Here is a 16,671-nt window from a genome sequence, read left to right as displayed (position 1 = left end):
CTTCTGCAAAGAAGCAGGAGGGAGTTGGTGCCAAGAAGCTGAAAGCTGCAGGTGCAGCCTGCAGTGGAGGAAGCTCAGATTTGCACAAGGCTGCTCAGGGTCCCAGGGGTTGGATGAGGGAAATGGTGGGGATGGGGACAAAGTCTGATTGATTGTCAGCCATAAAGGGTCCTGATGTTCATGTCTATTCAGACTGCATTAGGATGTGCTAAGATCAATATCAGCTGGAAATTGCTGATATCAATCCATTAAAAGGAAAAGAAAACTAAACAGGAAAAACTAGTATCTTTGCATTGTTTCCAATATAGCAGATTCCGTTCTAATACAATTCTGAAATCTGTCTAATTAACCACAAAAATTTGTAGACCTTAAGTGAAATTATTCCCAGGGGCTTGTTATGTTAGAGTTTTTTGAAATGTTAATGAGCCCTCCAGCACTGAATTCCTGAACTGAAGAGCTGAAGACGCAACAAGCCTCTGGAGAAATAAAATTCATAATGGAACCTCAAAGTTGCTGAGGGTCCATCCTCATGAGAGCAGGAATGAACAGAAATGGGCACAGCTTTGTGGCTGCCCCAGCTTTGGGCTGGGCTGGGGAGAGGCCCTTGGTGCTGCCCAGAGCTCAGGGCAGCTGGCAGAGCTTGCAGGGAGCTGGGCTGGGCTCAGAGAGCCTGGCACAGAAACCATCAGTGTCCATCTCAGCCTGGCTGAGTGTGCAGGGGCCAGGAAGAGCACCCCAGGGTCTGCAAGTTCTCTGTGTGGGAGCTGAGCCTGTGAGCCCTTGAGCCCTGCCAAGAGCTGGGGCTGCACCTGCAGCTCCAGAGGAGATGGGACAGATGGGAGCAGAGGGAAATCATTCCTGTTGAATTCTTTCTTGTTTGCTTGTACAGGTGACCTGGATCCACATGTAGAGGAGGTTTTTTTTCTGTTAGGTAACACTGGAAGAGTGAAAAGAATAATGTATTTTTCTGAAAATAATATTTCATGCATGTGACACAGTGAGGAAAAAAAAGGCAGATATGATCAGAAGAGCATCTGAGTTTTTCAGAGCATGAGACACTCATTGATGTTCCAGTAGTCAAACTGTTCAAATCCTTTCCTTAGGGCTTCCTTGAGATGAGAGATGACCACCGGAGGCCAAGGCCAGCCAGAGCTCTCTGTTCTGGCAGCTTTTGTCTGAGAGAACCCTTGTATATGGTGAATTTTTCAGGGGGAGTATCAGTTTTGGCCATGGGCACCTAGAAAGAGGGATGGTTCTTTTCCATAGGAAGGAAAGCACAGGGCCCCTGTTCTCCAGGGGCTGATGAGAGGCAGCCCTCATCGTGCCAAGATCAGCTGGACCTGTCAGGTGGCCCCTGGGAGGCCAAACCAGCCAGAGCTGTTTCATGTCCCCTTGGTTCCACAAGGTCTTGCAGTGTCACAATATTCACCCTGCTTCTGAAGCGTCACAATGGCCCCGTGCTTCCATGAGGCCCCACAGTGTCACAATGGTCTCCATGATTCCACAAGGCCCTGCAATGTAGCAATGGCCTCTTGGTTCCACCAAGCCCAGCTGCTTCACACTGGCCCCTTGGGACCATGCGGCCCAGCAGTGCCACAGTGATGTCCTTGGTGCCACAAGGCCCCACAGTGTCACCATGGTCTCCACAGAAAGGAAACCACGGAGTCCCAGTGTTTCAGGGGCTGATGAACTGCAGTCACCAGAGGCCAAGGCCAGATAGATCTGCCTGTTCTGGCAGCTTTGTCTGGCAGCAACCCTTGGATGTTTGAAATGTTGCATGTGGAATCCCAATTTCAGCCATTTGTGCCTGGAGGAGAATGCCAGTTCTTTTCCATAGAAAGGAAAGCATGGAGTTTGGAGTTTGGAAGGCAGGTGAGAGCAGGCCCTCAGGAGGCCCAGACCAGCCAGACCTGTCTGTAATGGCAGCTTTTGTACAGGAGCAATCTTTGGATACAGGACTTTTGGAGGTGGAATCCCAATTTCAGCTATGGGCACCTGGAGAAGAAGGATGGTGACTTTGCAAAAGAACAAAAGGGTGGAGCCCCAGTTTTTCAGGGCAGAAGAGAGGCAAACACCAGAGGCCAAGGCTAGCCAGAGCTGTCTGTCCTGGCAGCATTTGTCTGGAAGAAACCCTTGCATATAGGAATTTTGGAGGACAAGTAGCATTTTTGGCCTGTGCTGGAGATAAGGTTCCTTTCCATAGGAAAGAAAGCACTGAGCCCCATTGTATGAGGGCAGGTGAGACACAGCTCTCAGGAGAACAAAATTAGCCAGACTTGTTGGAATTGGCAGCTTTTGTCTGGGTGCAATGCCTGGATATTGGGAATTTTGGACGGGGAATTCCATTTTGGCCATGGATGCATGAATGAGAAGGGAAGTTCTTTACCATTTGAAGAAAAGCCCAGAGCCCCAGTGTTTCAAGAGCACATAAGTAGAGACCCTCAAGATGTCCAGGGCAGTTCGACCAGTCAGACCAAGTCAACCAGACTTGTTCCCTGTTCCCCTGTTTCCATGGGGCCCTGCAGTGTCACAGTGGTGGCATCACATTGGACTCTTGGTTCCATGAGGCCCTGCTGTGTCACAATGGACCTTTGGTTCCATGATGCCCCACAGTGTCACAATGGTATCCTTGGTTCCACGGTGTCAGAAGGGACCCTTCATCCCATGGACACCCACAGTGTTCACTGCAGTCCCCTTGATTCCACCAGGCCCTGCCATGCTCTAATGGCCCCTTGGTTCCAGTGGGTCCCAAAGTGTCAGAAGAGTCTCCATTGCTGCATGAGGCCCCGCAATGTCACTGTGCTCCCCTTGGTTCCACAGGGCCCCACAGTGGAACAATGGACTCTTGGTTCCATGAGGTTCCTCACTCACAAGGCTCTCCTTGGATCCGCAGTGTCACAGCGGCCCCTTGGCTCCATGTGGCCACGCTGTGTCACAATGGCTCATGGTTCCATGAGGCCACACAGTTGAACAACAAACCCTTGGTTCCATGAGGCCTTGCTGGGTCACAATGGACTGCTGGTTCCATGAGCTTCCACACTGCCAACAGCAGTCTCCTTGGTTCTGCAGTGTCACCATGGTCCCTTTGTTCCATGAGGTTCCGCAGTAGAACACGGTCACCTTGGCTCCGTGAGGTTCTGCAGTGTCACAATGGACCCATGGTTCCACGAGGCCTTGCTGTGTCAGAATGGCCCCTTGGTTCCAAGAGGTTTCTCAGGGTCACAATGGTCTCCTTGGATCCGCAGGATCACAATGGACCATTGGGTCAATGTGGCCCCAGTGTGCCAAAATGGATTTTGGTTCCGTGGGGTTCTGCTGTGTCACAATGGAACCTTTGTTCCATGAGTTTGCACAGTGTCACAGCTGACTCCTTGGTTCTGTGAGGCCCTGCTGTCACCAAATCTCTGAGATATCAGAATAAAGTTCCTGAACACTAATTTGCTATTTCAGAGGGTATCATTTTATCAGGCCTGAGGTCTAGTGAGGGATAACTCCTAACCTTACATGGACATGTAATTCTACCAGGGTGTTGCTTATATACAGTCACTAAATGCCAATTACAATTCACCCATTTCCATAAAACCCAGACCAAGTTCCCAGATTCAGTCCTTGTTTTCTCTGTCCCTGCACCCTTGAGCCAGATGTCTTCTTCTTCTCTTCCAAACATCCTTGCTGGGAAAGCAGCCCCTGCATGCCTTGTTCCTGTGCTGAAAGTTCACAGACAGACTAAAAATGGAATGAAGCCTTTTGGTATCAGCGCAAGGCTTTGTGTGGGCAGGCAGAGGCAGGCAGGAGGCAGAGCTGTCAGCAAAGGAAGGGGCCAGCCAGGTGGGGCAGCCGGGGCATGAGGACAGCCTGCAGGGACAGAGGCGCAGGGCAGGGACACCGTGGAACAGCCTGGGCTGCACAGGGCACAGGCATGGGCAGCAGCTGCAAGGCCCTGACAGAGCCAACCTGGGCAGCACTTGGGCCATGGCTGCTGGCCCTGGGCCTGAGGCAGGAGCAGGAGACAAGTGTAATAAATGTATCAAATTTGTGCTCATGTAAATATATTTGTACTTAAGGAAAAAAAATATTTTGATTCACGCTTTAGAATATTTTACAGAAAGCACCCAGGTTTTTAGAAATCTCACACAAGAGCTGAGAAACCGGTTACCTCACTAGATTGTAGCACTCACAGGTGTTTAATGAATAGGAGTCCAAATTAGCAAGTGAAGGGAGTTAATGCCGCTGGCTGGGCTACGGGGTGTACCCAGGAGCTGCATCAAAGCCGGATAGCATAGCTCTGAGAGGGGCTAGACAGCCCAAGCTCTGGCAGTGCCACCAGCCTATGCCTTAGCAAGCCTTTAGTGATTTCAGCTCAGTGATTATCAGCTCATGAGTGATTTCAGCTCTTTGGGCTTGCTAGGCTTGGCTGGGGCACACAGCAGGCATTCTGAAGACCAGGAAAGAGAGGAGAGCGCTGTGTGAGGTTCCAAGACGATGTCTTTATTGGTTTTCTTCATAGCTCTTCCACGGAGTGTCTCGAAGGGTCTCAGGGACAGCGGCTCCGCTAAGCCGGGCAGAAACAGGGGTTTATATAGGGTTAGGGAGGATTGAGAATTGTCCAGTGGTAAGGGTTAAAGGAAAGTGACCTATAGCCTTACAGAGAGATAAGCAAGGGTCCGAGAGCGGGAGAGAGGGGCTCCTTCTGTCCAGTCATCCTGACTCAGCATTCTGTCTCTGAACGCCAAGGCAGGTTCGCAGGGCCTGTGCCTGCTACAGGGAGCAGCTCCTACAGAAGTTCTGAGTGAGGCCTGGAGAGCCCAAGCCATCATCGGCCAATAACAACTGTAGATAACCAAGAACAACTCATTTCCCTTAACCCGACTAGCACGTGAATACTCAGTTCCAGTAACTCGTATTTTACATGTATCTGTTCCCAGACGTGTATTGTCTATCCCAAAGCAGCTTTGGCCGAGCAGGAGTCAGAATTCCTCCAAAACCAGAGAGAGGACAGAGAACTACATGAATATTCAAATGCCTCCCCGGACACTGTTCTGTCTACTCGAAGATAGAATTCTTCTAACACCGGACAGGGGATAAGGACGGCATGAATATTTGGAGAAAGAGAAAGAAACAAAAGAAACCTAGCTCCGGGCAAGAAAAACAGTATAAAACCGAGGCTCACCAGACGGACTGTGTGAACTCACCAGCTCTGATTCGAGAGGGGGTCAGAACTGTGTTCACCCAGAGTCGAGTCCTGGGCTCAGCCCTGATCCTTTGATTTGTGGAAGGCATAGATTGTAGTCCGATTAGTGAAAGAAAATCTATTTCCCTTTTTGTTAACTTATAAATTGGATTTCTCAAATTATTAATTTGGCCTAATCTGGATGTTACATATAACACAAGTGACCCTTGCAGGCCTGGGGCCTCATTGCCTCCTTGGCCCTGCTCAGCAGCCTGGCAGGGGCCGCCCCATGCTCCTGCCCTTGCCATTGCACATCCCCACATGGCAGTGCCCATCCCGGGAAGAGCCCTGAGCAAGGAGGGAGGGACAGCATCTGCTTGGCCAGGGGCTGGGGCTCAGGCCTTGGCCCTTTGCATTCCTGAAACACAGCCAGCTTTGCTCAGCACCACAGACACCTTGGCCTTGTTTGTGCCCAGCTGTCATCACTGCCTCCAGTGTTCTGCTCTAACTGGAACCTGGGGACACTTTCTCAGTCGTGTTCCTCAGTGGGACCCATTAAAACTTTAAGAAACTTTGGATTTTAAATTTAACTTTAAGCTCTTGGGAAGTTTTTTGAACATACTCTCAGGGACTGAGTCTGATGTAAACAACTCCAACGCCCTGAGAGGGTCATTAAAGTATCTTTAGTCCAGTGATGGAGAAAGATTTCAAAAAACTTGTAAGAAATACATTTTCCTATTTTAAAGGGTGTATTTTATCACATTTCCATTTAGATCAGAGGTGATTGCAGCATTCTGTGATTGATTTTGACCCAGGGCCTCTCCTCAGGAGCTCTGGCCTGCTCACAGAAGCTGTGCCTTGAGCTCTGACGCAGTGTGCACAACCTTGCTCCACATTCCCCAGCCCCATCCTGTCTGTCCTCCCTCCCCTGGCACCTGCTGTGCTTGGAGAGCTGGCTGCACTCAGGCTAAGAGGGCTTTTCCCTTGTTGTAGTTTTGAAGCAATCTGAAACTCCTGAGTTTGCCCACTGCAAACAGACACACTCCTCAGGTGTGTGCCAGCCCAAGGTGCCCCCAAAGCACTGCAGAGCTGCCCTGGGCCAGCTGTGAGGGTGGATCATCAGCCCAACCTGCACTGGGCACTGCAAGGGGCTGTGGCCATGGGCACTGCCCTGACCCCACTGCTGGGTTTGGCTGCCACGGCAACCGTGAGACATTAAACTGTGCTTGGAAACACTGGGCAGGACTGGGACATACTGGGGAACACTGGGAACGCTGTGGGAGACACTGGGACAAACTGGGAGTGACACTGGGGAGGACTGGGACAACCTGGGAACACGAGGAATGGTAAGGGGGAATGCGGGTGGACTGCAAGGGTAAACACTGGGACATACTGGGAGTGATATTGGGAGTTATACTGGGATAAATTGGGGACACTGGGAACCCACTGGAGAAGACTGAGGGGAACTGGAAGGGACTGGGAATGAAGTCAGGTGTATTGGCAGGGACTGGAGGGGCGCTGGCGTTGTACTGTGCTTTACCGGGGATGAACTGGGCTGTGCTGGGAGGGACTGGAGGAGGGTGAATGTGCGCTTCCCGCCCATTTTTTTGAGGCTCCCGCCAATCAGCGCCCGCAGCCAATCAGCGCCGGGATCAGGGCCTCGGGGGCGGGGCTTAGGCCGGGCGACATATGTTTGGGTTCTTGCATACAACTCCCGTCATGCCCCGCGGTCCGATTGAGCGCCATTGGAGCCGGGACTACAGCGCCCGTCATGCCCCGCGCTCCACAGACCGCCCCCCCCACCCCCGGTATCCGCCCCCCATCTGTCCCATAAGTGTCCCCCAGACCCTCCAGGATCCCTCAGTGCCCCTCAGCGCCCGTTCGGGACTTCCCAAAAGCGCCCCCGAATCCCCTGAGTGCTCCCAACCCCACAGATGCCCGGTACAGCCACTTCTGGGAATTCATCTCCTCTCATCCCCCGCGGCCCCAGAGCCCCTCATAACACAGTCCCGCGCCTAAAACTCCTGCCGTGCCCCGCGCTCTAAAGAGCCCCGTTGGAGCTCCCCGAGCTCCCCTCAAAGAGTCCCGAACCGTTTACGTTCCCCCCGAGGACTTCAAGTCGCGGCTCGGACGCAAAAGTGTCCCCCAAGAGCCTTCCCGGACCCCCAAACGCCGCGTCCCATCCACTTCCGGGACTACAGCTCCCATCATGCTCCGCGTCGCACGTCCCGCGCTATTCCAGCCGGGACTTCATCTCCCGTCATGCCGCGCGCCCCACCGAGAGCCATTGCAGCTGCGCCTCGAACTCCCGTGATGCTCCGCGGCCCCGTTCAACCGTATCACACCCGCGCCTCCAACTCCCATCACCCCCCGCGCCCCAGAGAGCCCCGTTCGAGCCCCCCAAGGGCCCGCCCGGACCCCGAAGGGCCCCAAATTCCCCTCCCTGACCTCCAAGGGCCCCCCTGGACCCCCAAGTGCTCCCCCGGACCCCGAACTGTCCCTCAGCATCCCTGAGTGCCCCTCCAAGTGCCCACCCGGCTGCCCCAAGTGTCCTCCAGAGCCTCAAGTTCTCTCTGAATTCCCTCCCCAGACCCAAAACTGCCCCAAAGGTGCCCCAGAAATGTCTCCAGGGACCCCAAAGTGCACCCCCTTGATCCTGTCTGAGAAAAAGAAAAAAATCATGACAAAATTAACTAGAAACATTTATAATTATCTTAAAGAGGGATAAATAATTAACCAATGGAACTTAATTAATCAGTGGAAGGAATTGTGTTATTGAGATTCAATGAACATTAATTTCCTTGGCAGATAAAATGTGTAGATTTGTTATAAAAATAGAAAAACGAAGTAATAAAAACCAATTTTTAAAGAAATATACATATGATAAATAGATTTATTCATTACATATTAACACTAAAGAATAAATGACATGAACATTTTTGGATGTTTTGGGATGTCAGTCCCAGATGATGATGTCAGACACGGTGAGGCTGGGCACGAGGAGCAGGTTGTCCAAACAGGCTCAGCCTGCAAGGGGCTCATTCTTGTCCATTCTTGGCCAAGACCTCCTAAGGTGACATTCAATATTAAGATCACTTGGGGAATATTTCTGCCATCTCTTCAGTGAACTGGAAAGTAGAAACTTATTACCTTGATTGAAACCAAAAATCATGAGTTGCACATTGAAATCTTCCTCCTGAACAGAACCCCAAAGTGACTCCAATCACTGCAGATGCCCTGGGGACTTGAAGACAATGGAAGGAAGACCAAGAGCTCCTGAGGGCTTTCTGTACTTTAATCAGCCCCACGGTGCATTTGGGGCTGGGTCCAGGAGCCTCAGGCACTGAGAGAAGGATGAAGAAGCCGCTCAAGGAGTCAGCAGCAAAACTCCAAGTCCCCTGGAGCACGGCTGGGCCCCAGGGAGGGCAGGGAGTGCCAAAGGCTCCCCAGGGACTGCTGAGAGCAGATCCTTGAGGCCAGGACTGCAGGGAGCCCAAGGCTGTGAGCAGGGAGCTGCAATGCTGAGCAGGGCCTGGCTTGGCTGCAGGAAGCAGAAAGGCCAAGCCCTGAGCCCAGCCTGGGCCAGCAGGGCCTGTCCCTCACGGGTGGCTCGGGGCTCTTTGTGGGGCAGGGGATGTGAGGGGCAGCAAGGACAATGCCATCAACCCATGGGACACTGCAGATCCTCAGGGAGCCGAGGGCCAGTGTGACACAGCGGGGCCTTATGGCACAAGAGGCCATTGTGAGCCTGCGGGGCTGTGGCACCCCAGAACACTCAAATGCTGGGGGCAACCAAAGGCTTGTTATATTTGCCCATCTTTCCCAATCAAAAAAACCAAACAAAATTAAATGTAACAGCAATTTTATTTAAGTAGCTTAATACATATAAAATTGAATGCACTCAAAATTTTGACAATATAATTTGGCTAAAATAAGGGTTAATTTGGTTCTGATAATAGCGCATAATCAAACAAAACAAAACAAAACAAAAAAGCCTGGGGTAGGCGCAGGGTACGGAGCGCAGGGCTTTTGGGCCCCGCCATTTCACATACAAGCTTGTCTAGCCCAAATTCCCCTTTTATGCTGTGTGTCATCACCATCTCCTCCCATTTTCAATTTGTCACACTTGTATCTCCGCCCTCATCATCACTTTCATCACGCATGCTCCACCATCCTTTTAGGGGGTCGCACCACTCTTTGGGGTCATCTTGGAGGAAGGTCTCTCTTCTTCCTTGTGTCCTTTATTTCACCTTTTGGATTACACATGCGCACCAAGCTGGTATAGTATAAGCCAAAGCTAGTATAATATAAGCCAATATTATGTCCCAATGTTAAAGCAATAAATCTCATATAATGAACATTTTTCTGGTGTCCAACCCAATTCTCCTCTCTTCCAGGTAAATTTAGTAATAGTTATCTCTTGCTTCTTCCTGTTCTGAACATCTGCAGGAGAAAGAGGGGGAGAACCCGTCCTCTTTCTTGGCATTACACATTTAACTGTTTTATTATTCCCAAATATTAATTATTGTATCAATATTAATTGCTCTTTAAATTTTGTCTGCATGAATCACACCTATTTATCACAGGCTCCTTTGCTCGAGTTTGGTGCACAGGAGAAACACCAACCAGATATTCGCAAGAAGTCAGAATGAGACAAAATTTTACTGGCAAAGTACAAAAAGACAAAGAACTTTGGAAAAGGATTTGATCCAACATCCAGTCTAACATAAAACACTTATCATAGCAGTAACTTCATTAACTTGGCCCATTTACCTTGGAAACCTTTAAATACTTCAGTTGTTCAGGTACCCAAAAATGTTCCATAGAAAGAGCATTAGAAGGAGAGCAAAGAGAGAGCGACAGAAAGACAGAAGCTCTATAGAAATAGACACTGATATGGCTCCCAGCTGCTGGGGTTCCAGTGTCTCTGTTTGAGACACACACCCCAGGAGAAGGCAGAGTCCATGCCAGGGAATGACCTAGTTAGCTCGTTTAACCTGAAAACCTTTAAATCCTTAAGGTGTTAAGTTACCCAAAAATGTTCCAGGTAAAGAGGATTAAAAAGAGCAGAAAGCGAGAGAGACAGAAAGACAGAAGAGATACAGACAGACACACTTATTGCTACAACTGCAAGGGTTCCAGCATGGGCGTGAGTTCAAAACTCCTGAATGAACAGACAGGGTCCAGACCCTGCTCTGTGTTTTTAAGCCCCTGGGCCTTTGTGGGCCTCCCCCCAGGTGGGACTTCTGATGGCTCGGGCAATCAGGGCTGGGTCAGCGCTGTCCCCACTGTGTGACTGATTGACAGCTCATCCCAAGGTGTCTCGGGACATTGATCTCACCCAGCCTCTGACAGCGACCATGATGACACTGGGGAACCTCATGGAACCAAGCAGGCCCTTGTGACACTGCGAGGACTCATGCAAATGAGGAGTCCATTGTGACTGATAGGGAAGATTCATTACAGACAATTCGTTGGGTGAAGGTTTTGGTGTTAACGTCATTGAAATGGGTTTTAATGTCTCCATTAACTTTATTACAGAGCCCAGACAGCTTGGCTCCTGAAACAGACACGTGGGTCTGCACCAGCTTGAGTTTATGAACTCTGGGGTAAAATCACAGGTTCAGGAGGGGAATATGTGACAGGCGGTTTGGGAAGGCTGAACCTTCCTCGTACCTGGGCCAATGGGGAAAGGAAGAGGGCAACATGCAGCCTGGAGTTTGGATAAAAGGAGGCTGCAGCCTCCAGAACCTCGAGGGAGAAAACCCCGTGGGTGTGTGCCCTGGTGGACTCTTTCCCTTTATTGGAATAAAGTTGCAGGACTCCTGTGTCTCCTTTATGGACACTGGCTTTTCATAGCGTGATTTTCCATGCATGACACTATGGAATGTCACGGAACCAAGGAGCTGTTGTGACACATCAAGGCCCCGTTGGAACAAAGAATCCATTGTTGACAGTGGAGAAAGTCATGGAACCAAGGGGCCATTGTGGCAATGCAGAACCAAGGACACCATGGAGACACCATGGAACCTCATGGAATCAAGGAGACCCTTGTGACACTCTGGTGCCTCATGGAATCATGGAGATCATTGTAAAACTCAGAATCCCTATGAAACCAAGGGTCAAGGATGAAACTATGGGGCCATAGAACCAAGGAGCCATTGTGACACAGTGAGGCTGCATGGAGCCAAGGGGATCTTGTGAGATTTCAAGACCTTCTAGAAGCAAGAGGCCATTGTGACTCTACAGAAGCAAGGAGAATATTGTGACAAGGAGAACATTGTCATGCTACAGAAACTCATGGAACCAAGGAGTCCATTGTGACACGGTGGGGCCCCATGGAACCAAGGGAACAGGGAACAGGTCTTGACTGTTTGACAGGCTTGGCCTTCTGGGGGCCACCTGACAGGTCCAGCTGACCTTGGCATGTCGAGGGCCACTGCTCATCAGCCCCTGAAGCACGGCCTGAAATTTGGATCATTCTCCAAATTTCTATATATGCAAAGATTGTTCCCAGATGAAATCCAGACAGATCTGGGTGGCCAAGCCAGCCAGGAGCCACCTCTTATCTGCCTTTGAAACACCCGGACCATGTGCTTTTCTTTCTTATGGGAAAAAAGCACCTTTCACATCCAGGTCCCCATGGCAAATTTGGGAATCCACCTCCAGAATTCCAAGGATATATCCCAGACAAAAGCTGCCAGGGGAGACAAGTCTGGCTGGCCTTGGCTTCCTGAGGGCTGTTTCTCATCTGCCTTTGAAACACTGGGGCTCTGTGCTTTCCTAACGGAAAGAACTCTTCTTCCATTCCAGGCACCCACAACCAGAATTGAGATTCCACCTCCAGAAATCCCTATGTCCAAGGATAGCCCCCAGAAAAGATGTCAGGAGAGACAGGTCTAACTGGTTTGGCCTATGGTGGCCACCTCTGATTTTCTTCCAAAAAACTTGGGCTTTGCACTTCTCTTTCCTCTGGAAAAAACCATCCATCTTGATCAGGTGCTCACGGCCAAACGTGGATTCCACCTCCAAAACTCCCTTCATCCAAGGATTGCTCCCAAGTGAAAGCTGCCAGGACAGACAGGTCTGGCTGCCCTTGGCCTCTTGGGGGCTGCCTCTCACCTGCTTTTGAAACACTGGGGCTCAGTGTTTTCCTTGCAATGGAAAAGAACCGTCCTTCTCATTAAGGTGTCCATAGTCAAAATTGAGATTTCTCCTCCCAAATTCTGTATATCCAAGGATTTCCTGGGGATGAAAGCTTTTTGGCCTTGTTTGTCCCCAGCTGTCATCACTGCCTCCAGTGTTCTGCTTAACCTGGAACCTGGGGACACTTTCTCAGAGGGACTTATTAAACTTCAAGGAACTTTGGAGTTTTAATCTGACTTGGAGTTCTCGAGAAGTTTTTTGAAGACTCTCTCAGGGACTGAGTCTGATGTAAACAACACCAAATCCCCAAGAGGCTCATTAAAATCCTTGTGCTGTTTTTGTGCTGATGAGCTGGGCCAGGCTCCTGGCACAGAGGCAGCTCCTGGCTATCAAGCAGAGCTTCAAAAAGACATTTCTCCTGAGGAGCAGCTCCTCTCCCAGCCCAGCAGGGCTGAGGGCTCTGCCTGCAGGTACCTGAGAGCAGTGGAGAGGACAGAGGCTCAAAGCAGCTGCAAGGACAATTCTGAGATCATCAATGGAGAAATCTTCAGCACTTCTGGCACAGTCAGTCTCTGGCTGCAGGGATCTCCTGAAGCTGACCCAGGACAGCACTGATGTGACTGTAAGGATGGCTCTGCTGCCGTTGCTGCTTTGGGGGAGGATGTGCTGCAGAGCGGGGCTGCCCTGGGCACCGTCAGAGGGACAGGGCAGGACGGCTCCTGCTGCCAGGGACGGCTGCAGGGGGTGAAGCTGGGGCTGCAGCCAGGGCTGCCCAGGGCTGTCCTGCAGAGCAGCTCCTGCAGCCCTCAGGGCTCTTGGCCAGCCCAGGGCATGTGCCACCTGCCAGGGCCAGCTCTCAGCCTGCCTGGCAGCTCCCCATGGATGCTGCAGGGGTGCTGTGGGTGCAAGGAGTGACTCCTGCCAGGGCAGGTCCTGCTGCTGTGGAGAGGCTGCTGCATGCGCCAGGGCTGCTCAGAGCTCCAGCTCATTTCTGAGGGGACTTTTCAGGAACTTGTTCACGGCAGGAGTTTCCTGTTTGGGTCTCTGCTTTCCTGAATCTGTGCTCCCACTTCTCCCTTCCTCAGCTTGGTGGCAATGGAAACTCAGCTGTGCAGGGCAGAGCAGCAGCTGAGGCTCTTAGACCATCACCCTGAGGGTTCTGGGAATCTCAGCAAGTGCCTGCACCTGCCCAGCCTCCAGATCCATGCAGCATCACCTTTCCATGGTGCCCAGGCTGGGGGAGCTGTTCTTTAATCCCTGCAGGGCCGAGCAGCTGCAGGGCAGAGCTGGCCCAGGGGCTGGGCTGAGCTCTGGCAGCTCTGGCAGGGAAGGAGCCCGGGGCCACAGGAGCAGCTGGGGCTGGGACAGCTCCAGCAGCAGAGCCGTGGGCAGGGAGGGAGGGAGGCAGTGCTGAGGGAAGCCCTGCTGCAGGGCAGATGTGGCACCTGCCAGCCCTGCCCTGCAGGGCAGACACTGCCCCGAGCAGCACAGCTCTTGTGTCCCCTCCCAGCCAGCACAGCCCTCAGCCCGGGGGCTCGGGGCCCTCAGTCCCTCCTGGGCCGGCAGAGCAGCTCCAGAGATGAAGGGCATCTCTCCAGCCATGTGCCCATTCCCTGCTGACCAGGGCCTGAGGGCCACTGTCCTGCCCTGCTGCTGCCTGGCAGGGGCTGGGCAGGGCTGGGCAGGGAAAGGCTTTTCTTCAGGTCTGGATCTCTCTCTCTCCTTGCCTTGCCCAGGTGCTGCTGGCATTGCAGAGGGGCTCTCTGGAATGGCAGCTCCAGCTGCAGGGTCAGGCCCAGCCCTTGGGCTCCTCCTGTGCAGCTGGGCACAGCAATGGGGTGTCCCAGCTCCCTGTGCCCGGGGAGCTCTGGGCAGGGCAGCCTGGGGGGCTGGCAATGAGCCGACTCTCCTCAAGCAGTGCCATGGACAGGAGCCTTGGTGTGTCCCCAGGATGCCATCCAAGCTGTGAGCTGCCTCCAGGGACACTGGGGGACAGGAGTGTCCTTAGCCAGAGTGGGGCTGAGACTCTGAGCCAGGCTGAGCCAGTTTGCTCTGCTGTGGGTGCCTCTGCTCTCAGCTGTGCCAGGCTGATTTCCAGGGGAACACAGGGACTGCCCTGGATCTCAGAAAGGGCAGCTGGGAACAGATGGAGCGACAGAGCAGCTGCCCTTCCCCTTCACTGAGTTACAGCCAAGGCTCTTGCATTGCACAATTCTCTCTGATCTCCCTGGGCACAGCAGGAAACCCTCTCAAACTGCCTTTGGCCATCATCATTCCTTAGCCCTGGGACAGGAGGTGCTTCCCAGCTCCTTGGCCTCAGGAGCAGTTTGGGCTGATGGAATCCAACCCCAGGACTGGCCCCTGTCCCCATTCCCATGACCCCACTGCTGCAGAGCAGAGCTGACCCCTCAGTGTCCATGGGCAGAGCCCCTGCTCGTCACAGCAACGGGGCCAGATCCCAGCAGAGCTCCAGGCACGGGGCTGAAGGAAGGGCTCTGAGAGAAAGAAAATTGGGTGGCACAAAGCAACAGGGGCAGGGCTAGGAGAAGGATCTTGGACATTGCTCCGGAAAGTCTCCCCTGACTTGTCACTGTCTCCTCCTTGAACAGCTTCCCATGGCCAGAGACAGCAAATGTCCAACAGCAGCTCCATCAGCCACTTCCTCCTGCTGCCATTGGCAGACACGCGGCAGCTGCAGCTCCTGCACTTCTGCCTCTTCCTCGGCATCTGCCTGGCTGCCCTCCTGGGCAACGGCCTCATCATCAGCGCCGTAGCCTGCGGCCACCACCTGCACACGCCCATGTTCTTCTTCCTGCTCAACCTGGCCCTCACTGACCTGGGCTCCATCTGCACCACTGTCCCCAAAGCCATGCACAATTCCCTCTGGGACACCAGCACCATCTCCTACTCAGGATGTGCTGCACAGGTATTTTTCTTTGCCTTTTTCATTTCAGCAGAGGTTTCCCTCCTGACCGTCATGTGCTACGACCGCTACGTGTCCATCTGCAAACCCCTGCACTACGGGACCCTCCTGGGCAGCAGAGCTTGTGCCCACATGGCAGCAGCTGCCTGGGCCAGTGGCTTTCTCAATGCTCTGCTGCTCACAGCCAATACATTTTCCCTGCCCCTGTGCCAGGGCAATGCCCTGGGCCAGTTCTTCTGTGAAATCCCACAGATCCTCAAGCTCTCCTGCTCGCACTCCAGCCTCAGAAAACTGGGGCTTCTTGCTGTTAGTGCCTGTTTAGCTTTTGACTGTTTATTGTTCATGGTTTTCTCCTATGTGCAGATCTTCAGGGCTGTGCTGAGGATCCCCTCTGAGCAGGGACGGCACAAAGCCTTTTCCACCTGCCTCCCTCACCTGGCCGTGGTCTCCCTGTTCCTCAGCACTGCAGCATTTGCCCAACTGAAGCCCCCCTCCATCTCCTCCCCATCCCTGGATCTGGCCCTGTCAGTTCTGTACTCGGTGGTGCCTCCAGCCCTGAACCCCCTCATCTACAGCCTGAGGAACCAGGAGATCAAGGCTGCAGTGTGGAGACTGATGACTGAATGCTTTCAGAAACAGTAAACTGGTTTCCAATTTCTGCATACGTCTTGTAATAAAAGTCATCTTTGATAGTACTTGTTGGTTTTCATTCTGGAGGTTCTTTTTTAATTCTTTAGCTTTTTAAATATTGTCCACAATGCAAGGGCATTGTTTGTGCTACTTATCATTTTGTTTCTCTCCAACTTTCCTGTGACCCACAGAATGTGTCAATGAGGAGCTGTGCCCTTGATGGCTTCAAGTGAAATAAAGGATCTCGAAAGAATGTTTTCAGCAGAGATGCCCCTTTTGTTGCCTTCTCTGGAGCTGCAGCAGCAATGTCTGTGTGCAGAGCTGGGGCAGATCAGTGCTGGCACAGCAGCTGTGCCCTGCAGCAGCACTTGGTGCTGCCAGCGCTGCTCCCGTGCCCTGCCCCACTGCCCTGGTGGCCCTGGTGTTGCTGTAGGGCCTGAGTGCTCTCGGGGCCGGGCACAGTGCTGGGGGTGGCAGTGCCAGGGCTGCAGCAGGGACAGGCCATGGGCACTGCTGGGGCAGCGCTGACGCCTCAGGCCAGGCCTGGGGGCTCCAGGCTCCTTGCCCAGGCTCTCTCAAGAACACGGCCAGGCCAAGGCTCAGCACAGAAAAGCCCCGTGAGCAGCCCCAGGGTGGCCGTTGGCAGGCTGGGGGCAAACAGCATGGCTGGGGCTCTGCAAGGGCCCTGGGGCAGACGGGAAGGAGCAGCAGAGCAGGGGCTGATCCATCCCCAGTGCGCTGGACAGCCCAGGGCAGCGTCCCAGAGCGTCCTCATGGAGCTGCCAACAACATCCCCCCTTGT

General features: G+C 52.7%; 2 protein-coding genes across 2 annotated transcripts in view; both read left to right on the top strand.

Moving 5' to 3' along the window:
* The first annotated feature begins 12,529 nt into the window (after positions 1-12,529).
* Positions 12,530-16,671, top strand: part of LOC119696422 (olfactory receptor 1G1-like) — a 121,142-nt gene continuing 117,000 nt past the window's right edge. Inside the window, exon 1 of the mRNA XM_038126155.1 lies at positions 12,530-12,938. The gene's annotated coding sequence lies outside the window, so the exon portion shown is untranslated. The remainder of the gene's footprint in view (positions 12,939-16,671) is intronic.
* On the top strand, positions 14,946-15,881 carry LOC119696321 (olfactory receptor 14J1-like). The gene has a single exon (XM_038126023.1). It carries the CDS (start codon positions 14,949-14,951, stop codon positions 15,879-15,881), a length of 933 nt encoding a protein of 310 aa, XP_037981951.1. The 5' UTR covers positions 14,946-14,948.

The sequence above is a fragment of the Motacilla alba genome, unplaced genomic scaffold (genome assembly GCF_015832195.1).
Source record: "Motacilla alba alba isolate MOTALB_02 unplaced genomic scaffold, Motacilla_alba_V1.0_pri HiC_scaffold_28, whole genome shotgun sequence".
Taxonomy (NCBI): domain Eukaryota; kingdom Metazoa; phylum Chordata; class Aves; order Passeriformes; family Motacillidae; genus Motacilla; species Motacilla alba.
The sequence above is the reverse complement of the archived record's forward strand: the minus strand, read 5'-3'. Positions and strand labels throughout refer to the sequence as shown.

What these genes read in the sequence shown, in the direction of transcription:
- LOC119696321 (XM_038126023.1), top strand. Translation starts at nt 14,949, where the DNA reads ATGTCCAACAGCAGCTCCATCAGCCACTTCCTCCTGCTGCCATTGGCA.